General features: G+C 37.9%; 1 protein-coding gene across 1 annotated transcript in view; it reads right to left on the bottom strand.

Moving 5' to 3' along the window:
- LOC122805490 (ras and Rab interactor 2-like) overlaps positions 1-17,648 on the bottom strand; it is a 1,218,761-nt gene that overhangs the window by 258,564 nt on the left and 942,549 nt on the right. Inside the window, exon 7 of the mRNA XM_044075679.1 lies at positions 14,526-15,653. Within this exon, the coding sequence (XP_043931614.1) occupies positions 14,526-15,653 (1,128 nt within the window). The remainder of the gene's footprint in view (positions 1-14,525; positions 15,654-17,648) is intronic.

The following is a 17,648-nucleotide window of genomic DNA, read 5'->3' on the forward strand; positions in this document are numbered from 1 at the left end:
AACTGGGAAAACTACTCATGTACCAGCTCTTGTGTTCAATGTTTTCTAGAATTCATAAATTTCAGCACCTTGGATCAACTTATACACACCCCACCAGGGGTAGCGATATCCTAGACCTGGTTATTACCAACATGGGCAACCAGTGTTCCACACCAGAAGTCAATTTCTTGTTGGTCAGATCCGACCACAAACTAATCATCCTAAACATCCACATCCCACCTCCACCCCACATTAGGGAAACCACTGTAAACAATTTCTCCAAAGCCAACTTCACGTTTCTTAAGACAGAAGTGGCAAACTTCATGACACCCATGCTGATGGACAATAGAGGTACAACTGCTGAGTCTTATACAAATGCACTTTATAAGCACTTACACGAGTGCATGGATCGTACAATCCCTAACAGAACCAAGATGCTATCCTCCAAAAAAAGGAAGCCAATCTGGTGGTCCCCTGCCATAAACAAACTCTACAACAGAAGAAAGAAACTGTTGCGAAAATGAGTAAAATCACACGATTGGAGGAACTCCCTGGTCAGCCTCAGTAAGAAGCTGCGATCCCTGCTAAAATCCTCCAAAGCTAGTTACAAAAACAAAATTGCCACTGATTCTAAAGACAACAACAAAGCATTCTATAGCTATGTCAAGAATGTCAATGGCAACACTCAGATCTGCTCTAAGTTACAGCACAATGGCACTAAATATACAGAACCAACTGATATTGCCAACACCCTGGCAGATAGGTTCAGTGCTAAATTTATCCCTCTCTCACCCCCTAAAGGGCCTATCTCTATACCGGAAGAATGCAAAGTTCCTGTAATCATGGCTGCACAGGTAACAAACACACTCTCCAAAGCCAAGAATACAGCATCCATGGGACCTGGCAACATCCCAGGTTGCGTTCTACATGAACTACAGAATGAACTGGCACCCCACCTTAGTACCATGTTCAATCATAGCCTCACCTCAGGCTTTGTGTGCAATGAATGGTGCACAGCAATGGTTATCCCACTCCACAAAGGTGGAGCCACCACGGATCCCAGGAACTACTGCCCCATTAGCCAGACAAGCCTGGTCTGCAAGGCTATGGAACGTGTCATCATGGAACTTATAAACAATGACATTGGTAGTCTCCAAACTCTGGATCCTACCCATTTCGGGTTTGTAAAAGGCAAATCATGTCTCCTAAACCTGACAGACTTCTTTGAAGCAGTCACCAAAGCCGTAGATGAGAGTAAGGTGGTTCACACAGCCTATCTAGATCTCACCAAGGCTTTCAACACCATCCCCCACTCTGAAATTATAGATAAACTCACTAAACTAGGTATAAATCCCTATGTCACAAGATGGGTTGCCAACTGGCTCACTGACAGAACCCACACTGTGAAAGTAGCAGACTCTAAATCCAACTTCAGACCAGTGACAAGTGGAGTACCACAGGGTTCAGTACTGAGTCCTCTCGTGTTTGGTATCTACTTCTCTGAAGTACAGGCAAACACAGAAGGTCTTTGGCTAACAAAGTTCGCAGATGACTGAAAACTAGGAGCTATAATCAAAACTCTTAAGGTTGTGGACTTCCTACAAAAGGGCCTCACTGAGACAGATGCCTGGTGTCAAAGCCATGGCCTCAAGCTCAATGCCAAAAAGTGCATTGTCATCCCTTTTGGTAAAAACTCTGTACCCATGAACTACCACATAGGCGGTAGTCTACTTAACACCAAAAGTGTGGTGAGAGACCTTGGGACACAGGTGGACAGTAGTCTCTCCTTTGATAATCACATCGCCAAAGTAGTCAGGAAATCCTTCTATGTGGTACACCTTATCACAAAAGGTTTCTCATCCAGGAAAAAAGAGGTCATTGTTCCCCTCTACTCATCACTCATTAGACCCATTATAGAGTACAATGCCCCTTTTGATATGTAACTCACAAGACATCTACAACAACTGGAAAGGCTGCAGAAATACCTCATAAAGAGGATTACCAGCCTCAAACAGATGCCCTACGCAGACCATCTCAGAAAGATCCAGCTTTACTCTGTCACATATCGCCTACTCAGAGGCTATCTCTGCCTAGCATACAAAGCTATGTCAAACCCAGAGCTGTTGGACATGCACCACTTAAAGAAATCCCAATCCCTCCGAGCTACACACCCTAGGGACCTAAACCTTGTCACCACAATAAACAGAATATGCTGGAGGGACAGTTTCCTGTCCCAGAGACTTCCCATACTCTGGAACAAACTACTTATCTGTATCAAACAAAGCTCCTCATAAGCACTCTTCAAGAAAAATCTTGATGATTGGATGGGAGATAGGAAATTCACCCTGGGGATCACTTCTGTGGTTCTGCTCGACAGGGGCACAGGAAAATAATTTTCTTGGGTGGCAAAAGCCAGGGTACCGTTTGGCTAGGCTTATATAGGCCCTAGGGCCAATAGCCTAGTACCTGCCTATGAACCTACGAACTCTCGCTTGTTTACTCTCATAACATTCCAAAGCATATCATGTTCTTACTGTGTCTATCATGTATTGAATTGCAAAGTGAAAGGGCAGGGTCTGTGTGTATGGGGGGATGTGAGAGAACCATCTTGAACTTTTACTGAATGAATAACTGATGTTGGGAGTTTGCTCACCACTTCTAGGATCAGAGTCTTTCTGTCAAGACCTTATATTAAGCAAGTCTTCTGTCCATTCTTTTGAGCTCAGATTTTGTGTATTATAACAACTGCTGCCTTCTTATGTCTGAGAACTTTACTGGACTTCCACGTTTTAGTAATCTGTATGAGTTTTATTACTGGGATGACACGAAGGAGACATGATTCTTTGTTTGGCAAGTTTTCATCTTGTAGCAACCCAGTCAGGTAAGTGGGAATATGAACAGTAAATGGTGTATAGTCTTTTTTGCTGTGGGGCAACTTTTCAATAGCCGCTTAGTTTAATTTCTCTCATCTAATGTTTCACTAAACAAAAGACTATTAACTACTGACTCCTATTTTATCAACAGATAGTGAGAATAGTTTTAGATTTATGGAGCCCACAGTTCCCTATATAGAAACCATTGTCCTGCTTTCTCCATTATAGTGTGATCTCAAAGTCAGTACACATAAGGAGTTGTGGGGGGTTTAGTGGATGTCATTCTCTACATGGGAGATGCAACCCTTCACAAAGCATTTATGTTTTGCAATTCTGTGCATGTTGTTATGTTTTTTTCATTATGTGCTGGCCATTTTGACATCAGCAACTCAATGAACTTATGTTTGGCAAATTATAATAATAAATAATTATAATAATAAAGAAGTGGACCAAAAAAAAAAAAAAATATTTCCAGGAGCCTGTAACTTCTTGGAATCAACAATTTGAACTGATTACCAGGAACGTGTGCAAAAGACATTGGAGTGTGTAGCAGGCTCCTTAAAACAACTTTCAAGCAAATGTGTACCAATAAGGTGAGAAATTTGAACTTTCTTTACCAGTATTAGTCTTAGGTTTCTCCAAACAAGAGACAATCACAATAAATTAAAAGAATGGTTGTCACTAGGTTGTGAGCTGACATATAGGATCAAAATGGACTTACTTGTTGCCATTCGTATCCAGCTTATGAATGACTGCAATCTATTCGGGGGGCACAGTGGTGCAGCAGTTAACATTGTCGCCTCACAGCAAGAGGTTCTCCGGTTCGATTCTCAGCTGGAGTGCCTTCTGTGTGGAGTTTGCATGTTCTCCCTGTGTTCGCGTGGGTTTCCTCCGAGTACTCCGGTTTCCTCCCACATTCCAAAGACATGCATCTGGAGCATTTCTCCCCGGGCATCTGCTGAAAACAGGCTCTGTGGAACCTAGTCGGACATTCCCGGTCAACAAATGTTAAATAAAATAAATAAATAAAATATTCATTAGACAGCCATATAGAGTTTAGAATCATCACTGAGCTAGGATGTGGGCATGCAGAGATGAGTTCTTATCCAGCTTATGAATGACTGCAATCTATTCATTAGACAGCCATATAGAGTTTAGAATCATCACTGAGCTAGAATGTGGGCATGCAGAGATGAGTTCTTATCCAGCTTATGAATGGTGATGGTAGTGTTGCTCAAGGATGCACTTAATGATACTTCAGTCAACACTGCAGCAAATACTTTGCACAACAGCAAATCTTTACAAATTCACACCTGCGGAGACCACTGGGGCTTAGGGGGTTGTTTGGTTTTAGACTGTGGGTCACGTCAGAAATGACAACTCTCTTCTGAGGTCACTTTACCAACTGCACTTTTGAGGTGGAGAGGGATCTAATATCTGTCTCTTTCAAGAAGGGCTGAATCTTGGAAGGAGGGACTCAACTTCTCCTGGGTCTGTTATGGTCTAGCTTTGGGAACAAAACAATTCCAGTGACCTTGCTAGAAGTTTGTAAGTCATTACATGTGTGTGTTTCCCTTGCCTATCAGTAGGTAGATGTTGCCTTTTGGACACATAATAGTCTTAGTTTTTCAATGCTTACATCAGCATTATTATCAAAAATTTGTTGAAATTGGCAATGAAGATCCCTTAGCATGACACCACAGATGGGTCAGAAGATGTCACTCATATGTTAGATTCTGAAGCTAATGCATGTTCTCTGTACAATCCATTAAAAAGTGTGTAGCCCAAGGTCAATGGTTTATTTGGAAACACATATGCATTTCAAAAATCTCATCAAAACACCATTGTCTTTATAAACTGTTCTCTTATCTATTTAGGGTCATCCATAAACTGTTTGCTTATTTGGCATTCACTATCCTTATTTATTTATTTTTTTATTCTTGTTCACTAAATTTTACAACTGCTGGGTGAAATCATACAGCTGCAGTATTAGTTTGCATTTAATGACACATGATGGTGAATGTTGTAGACATTGATTCTGTAAGGTACACTGAGCTGGGGTTTGTAGTTCATTACTGATGCAAATTTTGAAGTGTATTACTTCCTGGAAGAAGGGTGTTTCTCATCTATTTTTGCATTGCTGGTGGGTTTGAATATTTATTTGACTTGAAACAGCAAATATTTTTCTTTGTACAATCTGATGCCAAAAACATGTCTTTTGAAGATCAGTTAACAGTCTCTTGATTTAGTGTCACTTATGATTGTCTTCTTTTGTTCTAGCAGATGTTTTCTTCTCACAAGGGTCTTTTAAGCCTAGCCATGCATTTCAAATGTATCCAACAAGTTTGGTGCCCTACAGGTCATTTCTAGGGGTGTGTATAAGCTAGGGCATTTGTGACCTCTTTCCATTAGGGACATAGGTGGCAGACCACAGGTGAGCTTCCAATTTCCCATCCACTGGTCCAGGTTATGCTTGAATAGGGTCAGGAAAGAACTTTGCTTCACATGGATGGGAAGCTTGCTTCAGAGAAGAGAGTATTCTCTGAGACACATACCTGTCTCTCCAACATGTACTATTTATGTCATAAGCAAGGTTTAAATCCCTGAATTAGGTAGCTCTGATGTTATTTGTTTTGTGTATATACAAGAGGTCCATCAGAGTGTGACCTGGGGATGCCTTGTATGCCAGACATAGATCATACCTCAAGAATCTGTAGGAGACATACCTCAAGAATCTGTAGGAGACAGAGACAGGGATAGGGCTTTGAGGGTATCCACATAGGACATGTTCACTCCCCGTATTCTTTCTGTGATGAACCTCTGTTTAAGTTCCAGTTGTTGCATGTTGTGTCTGGTCAGATATATGGAGGCATTGTACTCAATGCTGGGTCTGATAAGGGCCAAGTACAGTGGACCGATGACTTTCTTGAACCTAGATTCCATACCCTTGCTTATAAGTTGAGCAAAATCAAAACATTTCCTTACTACCTTAGACACATGTTGGTCAAAAGCCAGGCTACTGTCTTCATATGCCCCCAAATCCCTGACTACTGGGTTTATTCTTAAGGTTGTGCTATTAATAAGGTAGTTTTCTAGGATAGCTGACCTCACAAAGGGTATGATTATGTATTTCTTGGCAATGAATTTTAAACCTTGTCTATGGCACAAGCTATATGTCTGTATTAGCCCTTCCTGGAGGATATTACTGTCTTGGGAAGATTCTTTCACTGCTTCCAGTTTGTAATCATTTGCAAAATTTGTCATCCAGAAGCCCTTGTTGGCCTCAACCTTTGAGAAGTAGATGCCAAAAAGGAGATGACCCAGCACTGAACCCTGAGGGACTCCATAAGTGACTGGCCTCTTTGTGGAATGGGACTCCCCTATCCTAACTTCTTATCTGAGAGCCAGCTGGCAATCAACGTGTAAAATAGAGGTTTATCCTTAATTTTGTGAGCTTGTTTACAATGCCAGAGTGGGTATTATATCAAATGCCTTTGCCAGGTCAAGGTAGGTTGATAGTACACACTATTTTACCCTTGTCCATTGCCTTGATGACCTTCTCAAAGACGTCTGCCAGACTGAGTAGGCATGCTCTTCCCTTGACAAAACTGAACTGGGTTGCATCCAGTGTCTGTAGGTTTTTCAATGTCATTATTAGTCATTTCCCTGATAATTCTTTCCATGGTTTTCCATATGAAATTAGTCAGACTATTGGGTCTGTAGCTTCCAGGGTCCATAGAAGGCCAACCTTTATGCACAGGGATGACTATTGCAGTTCTCCATTCATGCGGCATGAAGCCAGACTTGATGCTATGGTTAAGTAGTGACTCCAGTGCTCTTGATAGGTCATGTTTCATGCAATTTAGGCGACATCCTGAGATATTTAGGACAACTGTTGCAGTGTTCTTGGTCTTGGAGAGTATGTTTAGGACCTCTTATGTAGTGACAGTTGGGGGTTATGTTTGACAGTATTTCTTTAGGGGTGACCAAGAGATGGGGGGAGACAAAGTTTGAGGTGAATTTGTTGGCCTGTAATTTTGCAATATCTTCTGGCTACATATAGGTGGCGCCATTTACAAAGCTCTGCACATTGTTGTGCACAGCTTTTCAGGTTACAGGCAGAGCTAAAGAAAGCCTTGTGGTTGCCCTTGGCCTGAGAGGTTATTTTTACCTAACAGGTGGCTTTGGTAGAAATGATTTGATTTCTAAGTTGTTTGTTTAGATTGAAAAGACAATTTTTAATCTGCTGAGAGTTGTATTTCCTGATTTTTGCTATGGCTTTCTTCCTTATGTTGTACAGCCTGTTGACTTTTGGATTCCAGTTAGGTAGCTTGTTTTTTGTGATTGTTCTAAGCTTATTTCTGGTAGGTATAGCTGTCTGTGTGCAATTACTTTTATTAATATGATTGTATAGAGTATCTGTGAATAATTCAGCATAGATACTGTGTTCTCAGGGTTTGGGAGGGCTTGGCATTTTGTCAAAATGTCACAATATTAGGGAGTTTGCCTTAGAATCGTTTCTAAACATTGACCTCTTTTGCCAAAACAATTTTGCCTGGATTAACTGCTGGTTTATTACTGTTGTAATTAGAATCTAGTACACTGTGTGTGCCCAGCAGTATTTTCCTAGTATACCATGTGTGCCCAGCAATATTTGCCTAGTACACTGTCTGTGCCCAGCAGTATTTTCCTAGTATACTGTGTGTGCCCAGCAGTATTTTTCTAGTATACCGTGTGTGCCCAGCAATATTTGCCTAGTATACTGTGTGTGCCCAGCAGTATTTTCCTAGTATACCGTGTGTGCCCAGCAATATTTGCCTAGTACACTGTGTGTGCCCAGCAGTAGTTTCCACTGGTTTGAATGCTAGAAAAAAAAAACATAGATAAACCTTCTTGCTTGGACTCTCAGTTTTTGTAGCTCCAGTTGACTTTCATTTCCTGCATTTTTAAAAACAGTAAGCATTTGTCATGAGTCTGTGGCATTGTGGCATAAAAGGGTAAAACCCTGATTATGCCCCACATGATCCATGTTCACGTAGCAGCCAGAGAAGCTGGAATAGCTGGGTATGGGGATGGTCAGCTGAACTATCCTGGGGAGGAAGTGGCTTGATCTGCTGCTAGTTACCCAGAAGAGTAGGGGTAACCCTTGCAGTGTTTCAGCTGAGGTGACACTCCATTCCACAATAAAGCTTGAGTGAGACGTACAGATGTGTGCATGCTGTCTCCCAGGAATCAGTACTGATGGCATTACAGCTGCTGCAGGAAAGATTTAAGTTGGTGAAGAGAAGGAGCCAAGCTGCTCTACTGAGGGAACAAATTAGCCAGTTAGGTTTCCAACAGGGCCCTGAAACAAAAGCGCTGTGGATCTTAGCCTGACTGGAGAACAAATGAGCCTGGCATTTCTACTCTGCCCTGTATTTTATATTGTTTGAATTTTGACTAGAGCACATTTATTTGCATTCTACACTATGTGACATGTTTTTACTGTGCTTTTGACCCCTTAGATTACTCTCCTTAACCATATCTTGCAAGTAAAGCCAATAATGGAACACAAGCAGATACACTATATGCATAATGAGAGAAATAGATAGTGTCTGTGTTTGCCTGCTTCACAAATGGGTCACTCTGAATTTATATATTTTTAATTTGACCCTTTGTATATAGCTTTATTACCTAACAGAACATCTCTGCCTTTCAAAATAATGGGAAAAGACACTCATATGACAAGTTAAGTACATATGTAAGTGTGTACTTGCAAGGTATACTTTGCAGTGTCAATTTTAAAAAGATCTTCCACAAAGACATGTTACTACAAATTTGAACCAAGCTCATTTGAAGTCAAAATATATAGTTTTACAAGATACATACGCATAATATATATGCTAAATCAGCTGATAAGTAAGCTGCATATATGTGTTATAGAAATGTTTTATCTGTTATTGGTTTAATAACACCACCACAGTACCAGATTTCAACTATTTACTGTTTACAATCATTTATAATACATGACTCCAAATATATATATCAGTACACCAACACATATCCACTAACCCTACATCCCTGAGTATTGCACACTTACCTGTCGTGATTTCACTGTCGGCGAATCGGCGTTTCGGTCATTAGAAGGAGACCCATATAAACACATATACTCTTCAAGATATAAAACGTCATCCACTATTCAACTGTGTGAGATGAGAAGTCTATTTAACTGTCAGTATCAGCAGGAAGAACTCTTTAAGTGTTTTAAATACACATCAAATATTATGACAATTCAAACAAATTTTCTGCAATGAAAATGAGGTGTAGCAGAGCGCTACTACATTAAACTATTGAGAAATGGACTGCATACAACTAATGAAACACGGTACTTCTTGCCATATTGAGCATTGCAACTTTTTTGTATATGTTCCCAACCATATGATCACCTGTTGGTACTACAGTACTCCTGGGTAAAAAAAATAATACTAGTAATGGTTATGGGCATGAATTAGATCCCTATATCCCAGACATGAAAATGTACATGTGAAAATTAAAACTGCTAAAACTTTTTCTTCATGATCATAAGAACAGATTAACACAAGCAGCTATTTCTGGAATATCTGCACTGATATCAGCATGGAAAGGTCATCCCAAACTTCAGTAGAGGTGATATCCAAAAGGACAAGAGCTAGACATCTACAAATGCACATTTGTCCAAAATATTAGAATGAGTTGTTCATGTTAATCTAACAGCTTACATGTCTGACTGGCCACAGCACTGTAACAGCTCTCTTTAAACTACAGATCAGTGAAGCTGGTAAATTGAACAACCTTCAGATGTTGTGTTCCAGCACATCTCTAAAGAGTTCAGCATCATAAACCAGCAATTATTACTTAGCAGTTTACAAACCCTAAACTATAATGTGGTTCATGTTTTACCTCCAGGGCAGAATGCAGTTAATTGGCAAAATGTACTCTCCGCCACCTTTAACCCTAAACCTGAAGTACCATGAATATTCAAAATCAGGACTACTTCCTGCCTCAATTATTACAAACTGTATATATAAATGTACAAATTGAATCATTTTAATTCACTGAGCATATGAGTATATACTTGTACATAGTGCCAAAATCAGCACATGGACTCAGGACATAAACGTTCCCCAAAAATTCCAAAATTGGATTAGTCAGGACAATCTAATACTCAATGAAGAGAAAATTAAAATTATTTCTATGGTAATCAACTTCAAAAAACAAGCTCAGCTTCTAGAAACTTCAAACTGAAAGGAACAACTGGCAATGTAATCGTACAACACCCTAAATAGCTAAGAATTAATATTGAGTGCAACTTATCCTTTGAGCAGCATATCTAAAACAACATAAAATGTATTCACAAAAAAAAAAAAAAACTTGCAGCATTGTACTGACTGGCCTCAGTCTGCTCCTTGATATGGAAATGGCTTGTGATTGTCTTGGGCTTGGATAGCTATTTTAGCCTCAAACGTGGCTTTGGTGGATATTAAGTTCCTAAAGTTGTTTATGACAAGGGCTCTAATATTCTAGAAAACGCTCTTCTTACTTTTGGTCAAATTATTTTCCTTTTATTATAGAGCTTGTTGATATTATGATTCCATCATGTAGGTTTGTTTCTGGGGTATGACCTGCACTAGTTCCTACTGGGAACAGCTTCATCTGTACAACGTTTTGCATTCTTATATACTGTAATGGTATACATTTTTGTGTACTTAGTGGAATTAACTGAGTTAATTACTGAAAAAGGGAGAGTTCACTTAATGGTTAAGGTATTTACCTTACAAACACAAGATACAGGGTTTTATTCTCACCTGGGATAATTGGCTAGGCTAAAAATGGCCCACAAGGGCAGTTAGCCTAGTACTAATCTATGCATCTATCCATGATGAGGATTTAAAGCTTGTCAGAGTATCACTTAGGGGCAGGTAGTTTGTCTTAATTAGACTTCTATAGGTTCCCTGTTGGAAGGGATTTCTGGTTTCAGTTTTATTTTGAAGGAGACTGCTTTATGGTCACACCTAACAAGTGATGAAGATATGCAAAGGACAGTGTAAGATGCTCCAGTATCAGTAAGGGCAAGAGACAAGATGTTATTCCCCCTAGTGGGTACTATGACTAATTGTTCCAGGGCATATGTATCAACAAAGATGAGGAATCTCTGTGCTTGTGCAACAGTGGTAGTGCAGATTTCCCAATTTATAGTTGGATAGTTTAGATCACCTAGGAAATGGTATTGGGTTTAATACTAAGTTGAATTTGATACATTAGTATCAATTAAGGTAGCATTCAGCCTGCAGCATTATGACATTGTGTAATCAGTGAGTTGCAATGCATAAGAATAAGAGTTTGCATACGGAAAAGTAACAGAGGTTTGTTAAGTATCATTTTAAATACATAAAATTATGTTTATGAAAATAAAACTAGCCATGTTTTAGGGAGGCAGAAAAAGTGCCAAAACAGAGAAGCCAAGGCTGAGTGTCAGTTTTGTACTACTAAGTACCTCTTTAGCTATGATTTCTTTGGATTTCTATTAAATGGTAATTGCCATGATCCAAGAAATATTTGGGAAGCAGCATTCAGTTTTTATAACGTATTTAGATTCTGTTAGCTATAGTTGTTTGTTAATGATACCTGATTTTTCCATTTACTTTACTTATACAACAAAGTCACTGGCAGCAATTTCAGGAATGCAGAACCCAAATTAAAGTTAAAACCACTCTTTCTTCACAAATATAAAATAAAAACTTCTGGCAACAATAATTCCTCTTCCACTAGTTAGAGGTTTGTTTCCTGAAGTTAAATCCACATTTTCTGAAAGCCGTTGAACTAAGCCCGTCGCATTCAAGGCCCTAACTTCCTGAGTAGTATTGTTACTGTCCCAACTTGATGACATCAGCTGTCAATCAATACGTTCCAACCTCTCAGACATCTATTCCATCCGGTTCAGGAGCTCTTCAATAGACTGCCCAAAGGTTTACGAAAACAGCAATTGCTGTGAATCTGTGTCCTGAACTTCTGCAGCCATAACAAACCAGCAAAAACGAAGTGAAAGCACAAACCAATACAATAAAGTCAGTGGCAGCAAGTTCAGGAATGCAGAACCCAAATTAAAGTTAAAACCACTCTTTACTCACAAATATAAAATAAAAATATCTGGCAACAATAATTCCTCTTCTACTAGTTAGAGATTTGTTTCCAGAAGTTAAATCCACATTTTCCAAAAGCCATTGAACTCAGACCATCCCATTCAAGGCCCTGACTTCCTGAGTAGTACTGTTACCTCCCCAACTTGATGACGTCGGCTAGGCATGCTCAATACGTTCCAACCTCTTGAACATCCATTCCAGCCGGTTCAGGAGCTCTTCAATAGATCAGCCCAGATTTAACTTCAGGAAATGAACCTCTAACTAGTGGAAGAGGAATTATTGTTGCCAGAATTGAGGTAAATCCATATATATGTATGGGCTGACTTCACAAGATCGAAGATCCATATAATCGACTTTCATAAGAACGAGACCACATCAGCAAAACTCCACACAACCAAAAACTTACAACCACGAAACCCAGAAGATCGAAGTCTACAAGTGAGCAGATGTCCGATCATCACTTAAAGGCACAGTTGTACAATGAAACACTGCCTACAGCAAATAACTATCACTGGTTTGAATTGGAGATCACTGTACAGTGATTTTGCAAAATTTACCCTTTTCTCACTGTAGTGTGATCTCAGAGTTGGTCTATATAATTTAGAGGAGGTGAGGGGGATGCAGCCCCCACCATGGGGGGTGCTTGCCCTCCTGCAAAACCAGTGATAATTATTTGCTGTAGACAGTGTTTCATTGTAGAACTGTGCCTTTAAGTAATGATTGGATGTCTGCTCACTTGTAGAGTTCGATGTTCTGAGTTTCGTGGTTGTAAGCTTTCGGTTATGTGGAGTTTTGCTGATGTGGTATCATTCTTATGAAAGTCAATTATTTGGGTCTTTGATCTTGTGAAGTAGACCCATATATATATATATATATATATATATATATATATATATATATATATATATACATATATATATATATATATATATATATGTGTGTGTGTGTGTCTATATATATATATATATATATATATATATATATATATATATATATATATATATATATATATATATATATTTATATATATAATATACATGTACTCTGCAAATCTATGCACACTGTTTAAAATATTGTGTACTCTTTAAATGCTTGTAAACTGTTTGAATATATATATATATATATATATATATATATATATATATATATATATATTATTCCTGTACTCTGCAAATGTACGCACACTGTTTAAAATATCATGTACTCTTTAAATACTTGTAAAGTGTTTCTACATTTTCATTCTATGTGTAATCTTGATATATTTTTTTTTTAATTTGAGGAGCTTTTCTCTCTCCGGGCCACCACTGAAAAGCAGTTTACTTAAACCCAGCTGGACTTTCCTGATAAATAAAGACAAAATAAATAAAATGAATGAGTGAATGAATGAATGAACAAATAAATGAATATATATATATATATATATATATATATATATATATATAGATAGATGGATAATAAAGATAGACAGACTCTGTGTTAATACTGCTTTTGAACATAGCGAGATAGCATTAACAATGTCATGGAATATATCAAATGTTGACATCATGGGTCAGTAGGTGCAAAGGTAGGTGCAAAGGCTGGTTGCATAAGTGACTGTAATAGTAAAAAGAAGATAAAAACAACTCAGGATGGCAATAAAATGGTACATTGAGATATGCAAACTTTGAATTCCTCAACATCATAAGGTATGCTGTATCTTTAAGAAAAGAAGAAGAGATTATTAGTGATGTGTGCTTGCCAGGAGAAAGAAAAGGTAGAGGAAGACATAATTCACAAAGACTATAGTAATTCCTTACCTGTCTTTTGATGCCACAAACAGTAGTGAAATGTGTAAATGCATGGGGAAGAAACAGAATAAGTGCAACCACATTTAAAATGGTTAGGACCAAAGAATAGTATAATCTGAAGAGTCTGCAACATAAGGTCTTGGTGTGGTTCCCAGTGGTTGTTGTTTCTCACAGGTTTGTGCAACCTTAAAAGAGAAACGCATTCATCTCGATGTGAAGAACTTGCCTAAAATCTAATGATTGTTTCACTATACTACCTTCATCACTAGGTAAATGCTAGTTATGGATAACCTAAAAAGTTTTATACACAAATTCAGATTAAAAGAGGCTACATATGCCATCTGATAGATGGATGCATAATTACAATTTTCTAGAGGACATTGAGCAAATCTTCTTGCAATGCAACATTCTACTGTATTATTTTACCGGGCATAAATCAGATCTTTGCATATTTTAAATAATAATTTGTCCAGCAGTGCATATTTCTTCTTAATATCTTGTGAATATTAGCAAAATGACAAATAAGGCCTCATTAAAAAAATATCTGTCTGTCTATATATATATATATATATATATATATATATATATATATATATATATATATATATATATATATATATATTCATCTGAAACATGGTCTCTAAACAAAGAATTAGCTTTGGAACTTTCATGAATCTACAAAAATTGTCCTTACTAGAAAAACATTTTTTGTTAGTTTAGGATCTTACCTTGGTCATTCTCAGGGATCAGTGCTTCAATTGGAATATCTAAGTCTGTACTTTCAAGAAGAAATTTCTTCATCTGTGACATAAACTGTCTGATAGTCGTTAAAAAGGCATTAATGGAGTGATTGCAGTCCTTTTGCTCTCGTATAACAGTCACGAAATCCTGTACAAGGCTACCAAAAGTGGTTTGCCTGTCCTGAGCCATTTCCTCAATCAGTCTCAAAACTTTCTTTTCTGGAGAAAGGAATAAACGGAACATTTCACTCATAGACCTTAATGGGGACTTTAATTTATACTTGACCGGTGAGCTGTTTATCCTAGTAAGCTGTGGCCTAACCGGACTTTCTTCACAGTCTTCATCTTCATCCAAGCTACTAAGAGAACCACTGTCTACTTCTTGCAAGGAAGGCAGCACACTACATTCAAGATCTAGACTGTCAGTGTCTGTGTTGCTGGAGAAACTTCCCGTAATAAGGTCAACACTTCCTTCAGAAGCTTCCTCTTTCTCTTCCTCAGATTTCAAGATCTCAGTTGAGTCACTAGACTCTTCAGTCTGGTTTGTCTCTTTTCCAGTTGGTTCAGATCCCTCTGTAGTTCTTGGAGTTTGGTACTCCTCTTCCTCAGTTGGTGACAACATGGATAGTCCACGGAAGGCAGCATCCATGCTACCCTTGCTAAATCGTTTCCTCATCCGGGTTTTGGAAAGATGAATTTTAGGTTGTTTGTAATCAGAATCATCACTGATCTGCCGTAGCAGCTGACTGCATGTAGTCCCATGTTGTAGGCTTTTACCTTCCTCAGTTGGAATTGGAGGAGGAGGATTTGATGGTGGAGAAAGAGGCGATGAACTCTCTGTAGATACACGAACCTTGAAGCTCCTTTTAAACTGACTTCTTCTAACCTTGCTTTCCTCCTCTAGGAAAAGTGGATTGATGAAGCACAAGGCTCCCTTACCTTTGCCGCAATCCAGCTCAACGGGGCTGCGGGTCTTTATAGGGCAGAATTCACTGAATATGGAGTGCTGTGGTGTGGTACACTCTGACAAATCTATATCTGGCATGAGAAGAATTGGTGGTCCTTTAGAAGATGCACTTCTTGGTTCTTTTACATTAAGAGAAGAATTCCAGAATTCTGAGCAATAATAAATATGAAAACATAAAAATTATGAAAGAAATATTTATATACATATAACAAAACAGTGGGTTGTAACATCCATTTAAAAAAAAAAGAACAGTGTGGTAAAAACATGCTTTCCAAAATGTTTTAGCTACTTTTAAGTAAAACATATTATATGTTAATTCCTGCCAAGTGCAGAGACATTTTTACTTTTTTGTTAGAAAATGTCACCACTATTAAACTTGACATGGTTATGCTACAAAAGCACTGTAGTAAAATGCAGCTATTGTTTTAATTTTCATGAAAATTAATCTTAACTTTCATCAACTTAAAATACACTGCAGTGAGGTTCTCCCATCTTTAAACCTGCCCCCCTCTTGCACTAATAATTACCTTTACTTCTACATATGGCCTTCTACATTCTATCCAAAGCTATCTGGGGCTAAGGATGTAGTCCACCTTTTACTGAAAACAAAGCAGGAGGAATATTTTGATGAAGATTAATCTCTCTCCATTTCTGTCTTTATCTCATATGCTCTCATATAAGATCTCTCTCATATCCTGTTTAGAATGAGTGCAGGTGAAATTTCTATCCCTGTTATGTGACTTGTCAAACGTTTCCTTCATCCCGGCTACATATTAACTTTATGGAAGAGTACAACAGTCATCCATTTTCACAGAGCAGAGTTTCAGTGGTACTCATTGGCTCCATATAGAACTGAAGTCCCTTCAATAAAACTGGTGACATATTTATGACTCTGAATTCTTAAGTGTCCTGTGATACTAATTTTTTTAGGAATAGCTGAATACATCCTTGATGAAAAAAAATGGTGATTTTAGTACACTGCGAGACTTAACTAAGACACTGGATTCTTTAGAACATAAAGAGCTGTTAAATAAACTGGTGCACTATAGCTAGGTGTTTACCTTGCAAACTAGTTCTAGACTTGACTAACAGGTGATAGTGAACAAGGTAACCAGATTCCATTTCTGTTGCTTCCTGAGATAACAGAAGGCATACTTTGAGATTTATTCTCAGATACCTGCTTTCTACAAGATGTATTTAGTAAAGATATGGGAAGAGTTACCATCCCCACCCATTCCTGTTAAATTTCACAGAGAAGCAACCGCAGATAAGATGAATTTTTTCAAGTGAATTATATATTTAACCAAATAACTTACTACTGTTTCTTTAATAAAATGAAAGCAGTCTTGCCTTCTACCCAGATAACTGGTAAGGACAGGACCAATTTTGTTTTATTTTGCCAGCTGTTGATCTAATAGTTCCCCGTGGGCTCACCACAAGTACATGCAGCTTTTCCTGAAGGGAGACTTAGGAGCACGAGTTTGGAAAGGCATGTATAACTGTACAAAAAATAGGCAGTTAGTACATACTATGCATATTTTGTTTGTAAATAAAAAGTAAATTTCCTTACCATTAAATATTTGTTGCACTCTGTCCTGTGGACTTTTTATCTGTTATTATAGGATTTTTAGATTCTGTCTAGTACTTGGTTGCCTTACATGCTCAGGACTTATTTAATAGTTGATCATGTCAAGCTATTTAAATCCTTTATCAACTTTGTTTTATTTATTTATGTTGCACATTAACTCATTGTAGTGTTAAAATAATGTAAATCATGTATGCTATGTGTTAAGCATATACATTATATTATTTGATATATACTTTGACCTGTGTCATGGCTAAAAGGGGTCCCTGAACAAGTCTACTTTTTTAATTAACAAATGAAATCAAAATTGTTGTAATTTATTATTTCAGTTTCATTCTAATACTTTTCTGATACTGAATAATCAAACCATTTTAAAAGTATTATTTTCTGTGACATCATTTTTAAGAAAGTGCATGTATATGTTTTACAATGATTTTTTAACATATTTTTTTTTTGCCTAAACATTTTCTATTACCTGTTGTTTGATTTTAAGCCTTCTCTCACTAACATTCTGTCTTTCTCTTACCTGCTGTCTCATGTTGGCTGGCTGTTGGTGTCA

Source organism: Protopterus annectens, chromosome 6.part1, assembly GCF_019279795.1.
Source record: "Protopterus annectens isolate FY-2018-M chromosome 6.part1, PAN1.0, whole genome shotgun sequence".
NCBI lineage: Eukaryota > Metazoa > Chordata > Ceratodontiformes > Protopteridae > Protopterus > Protopterus annectens.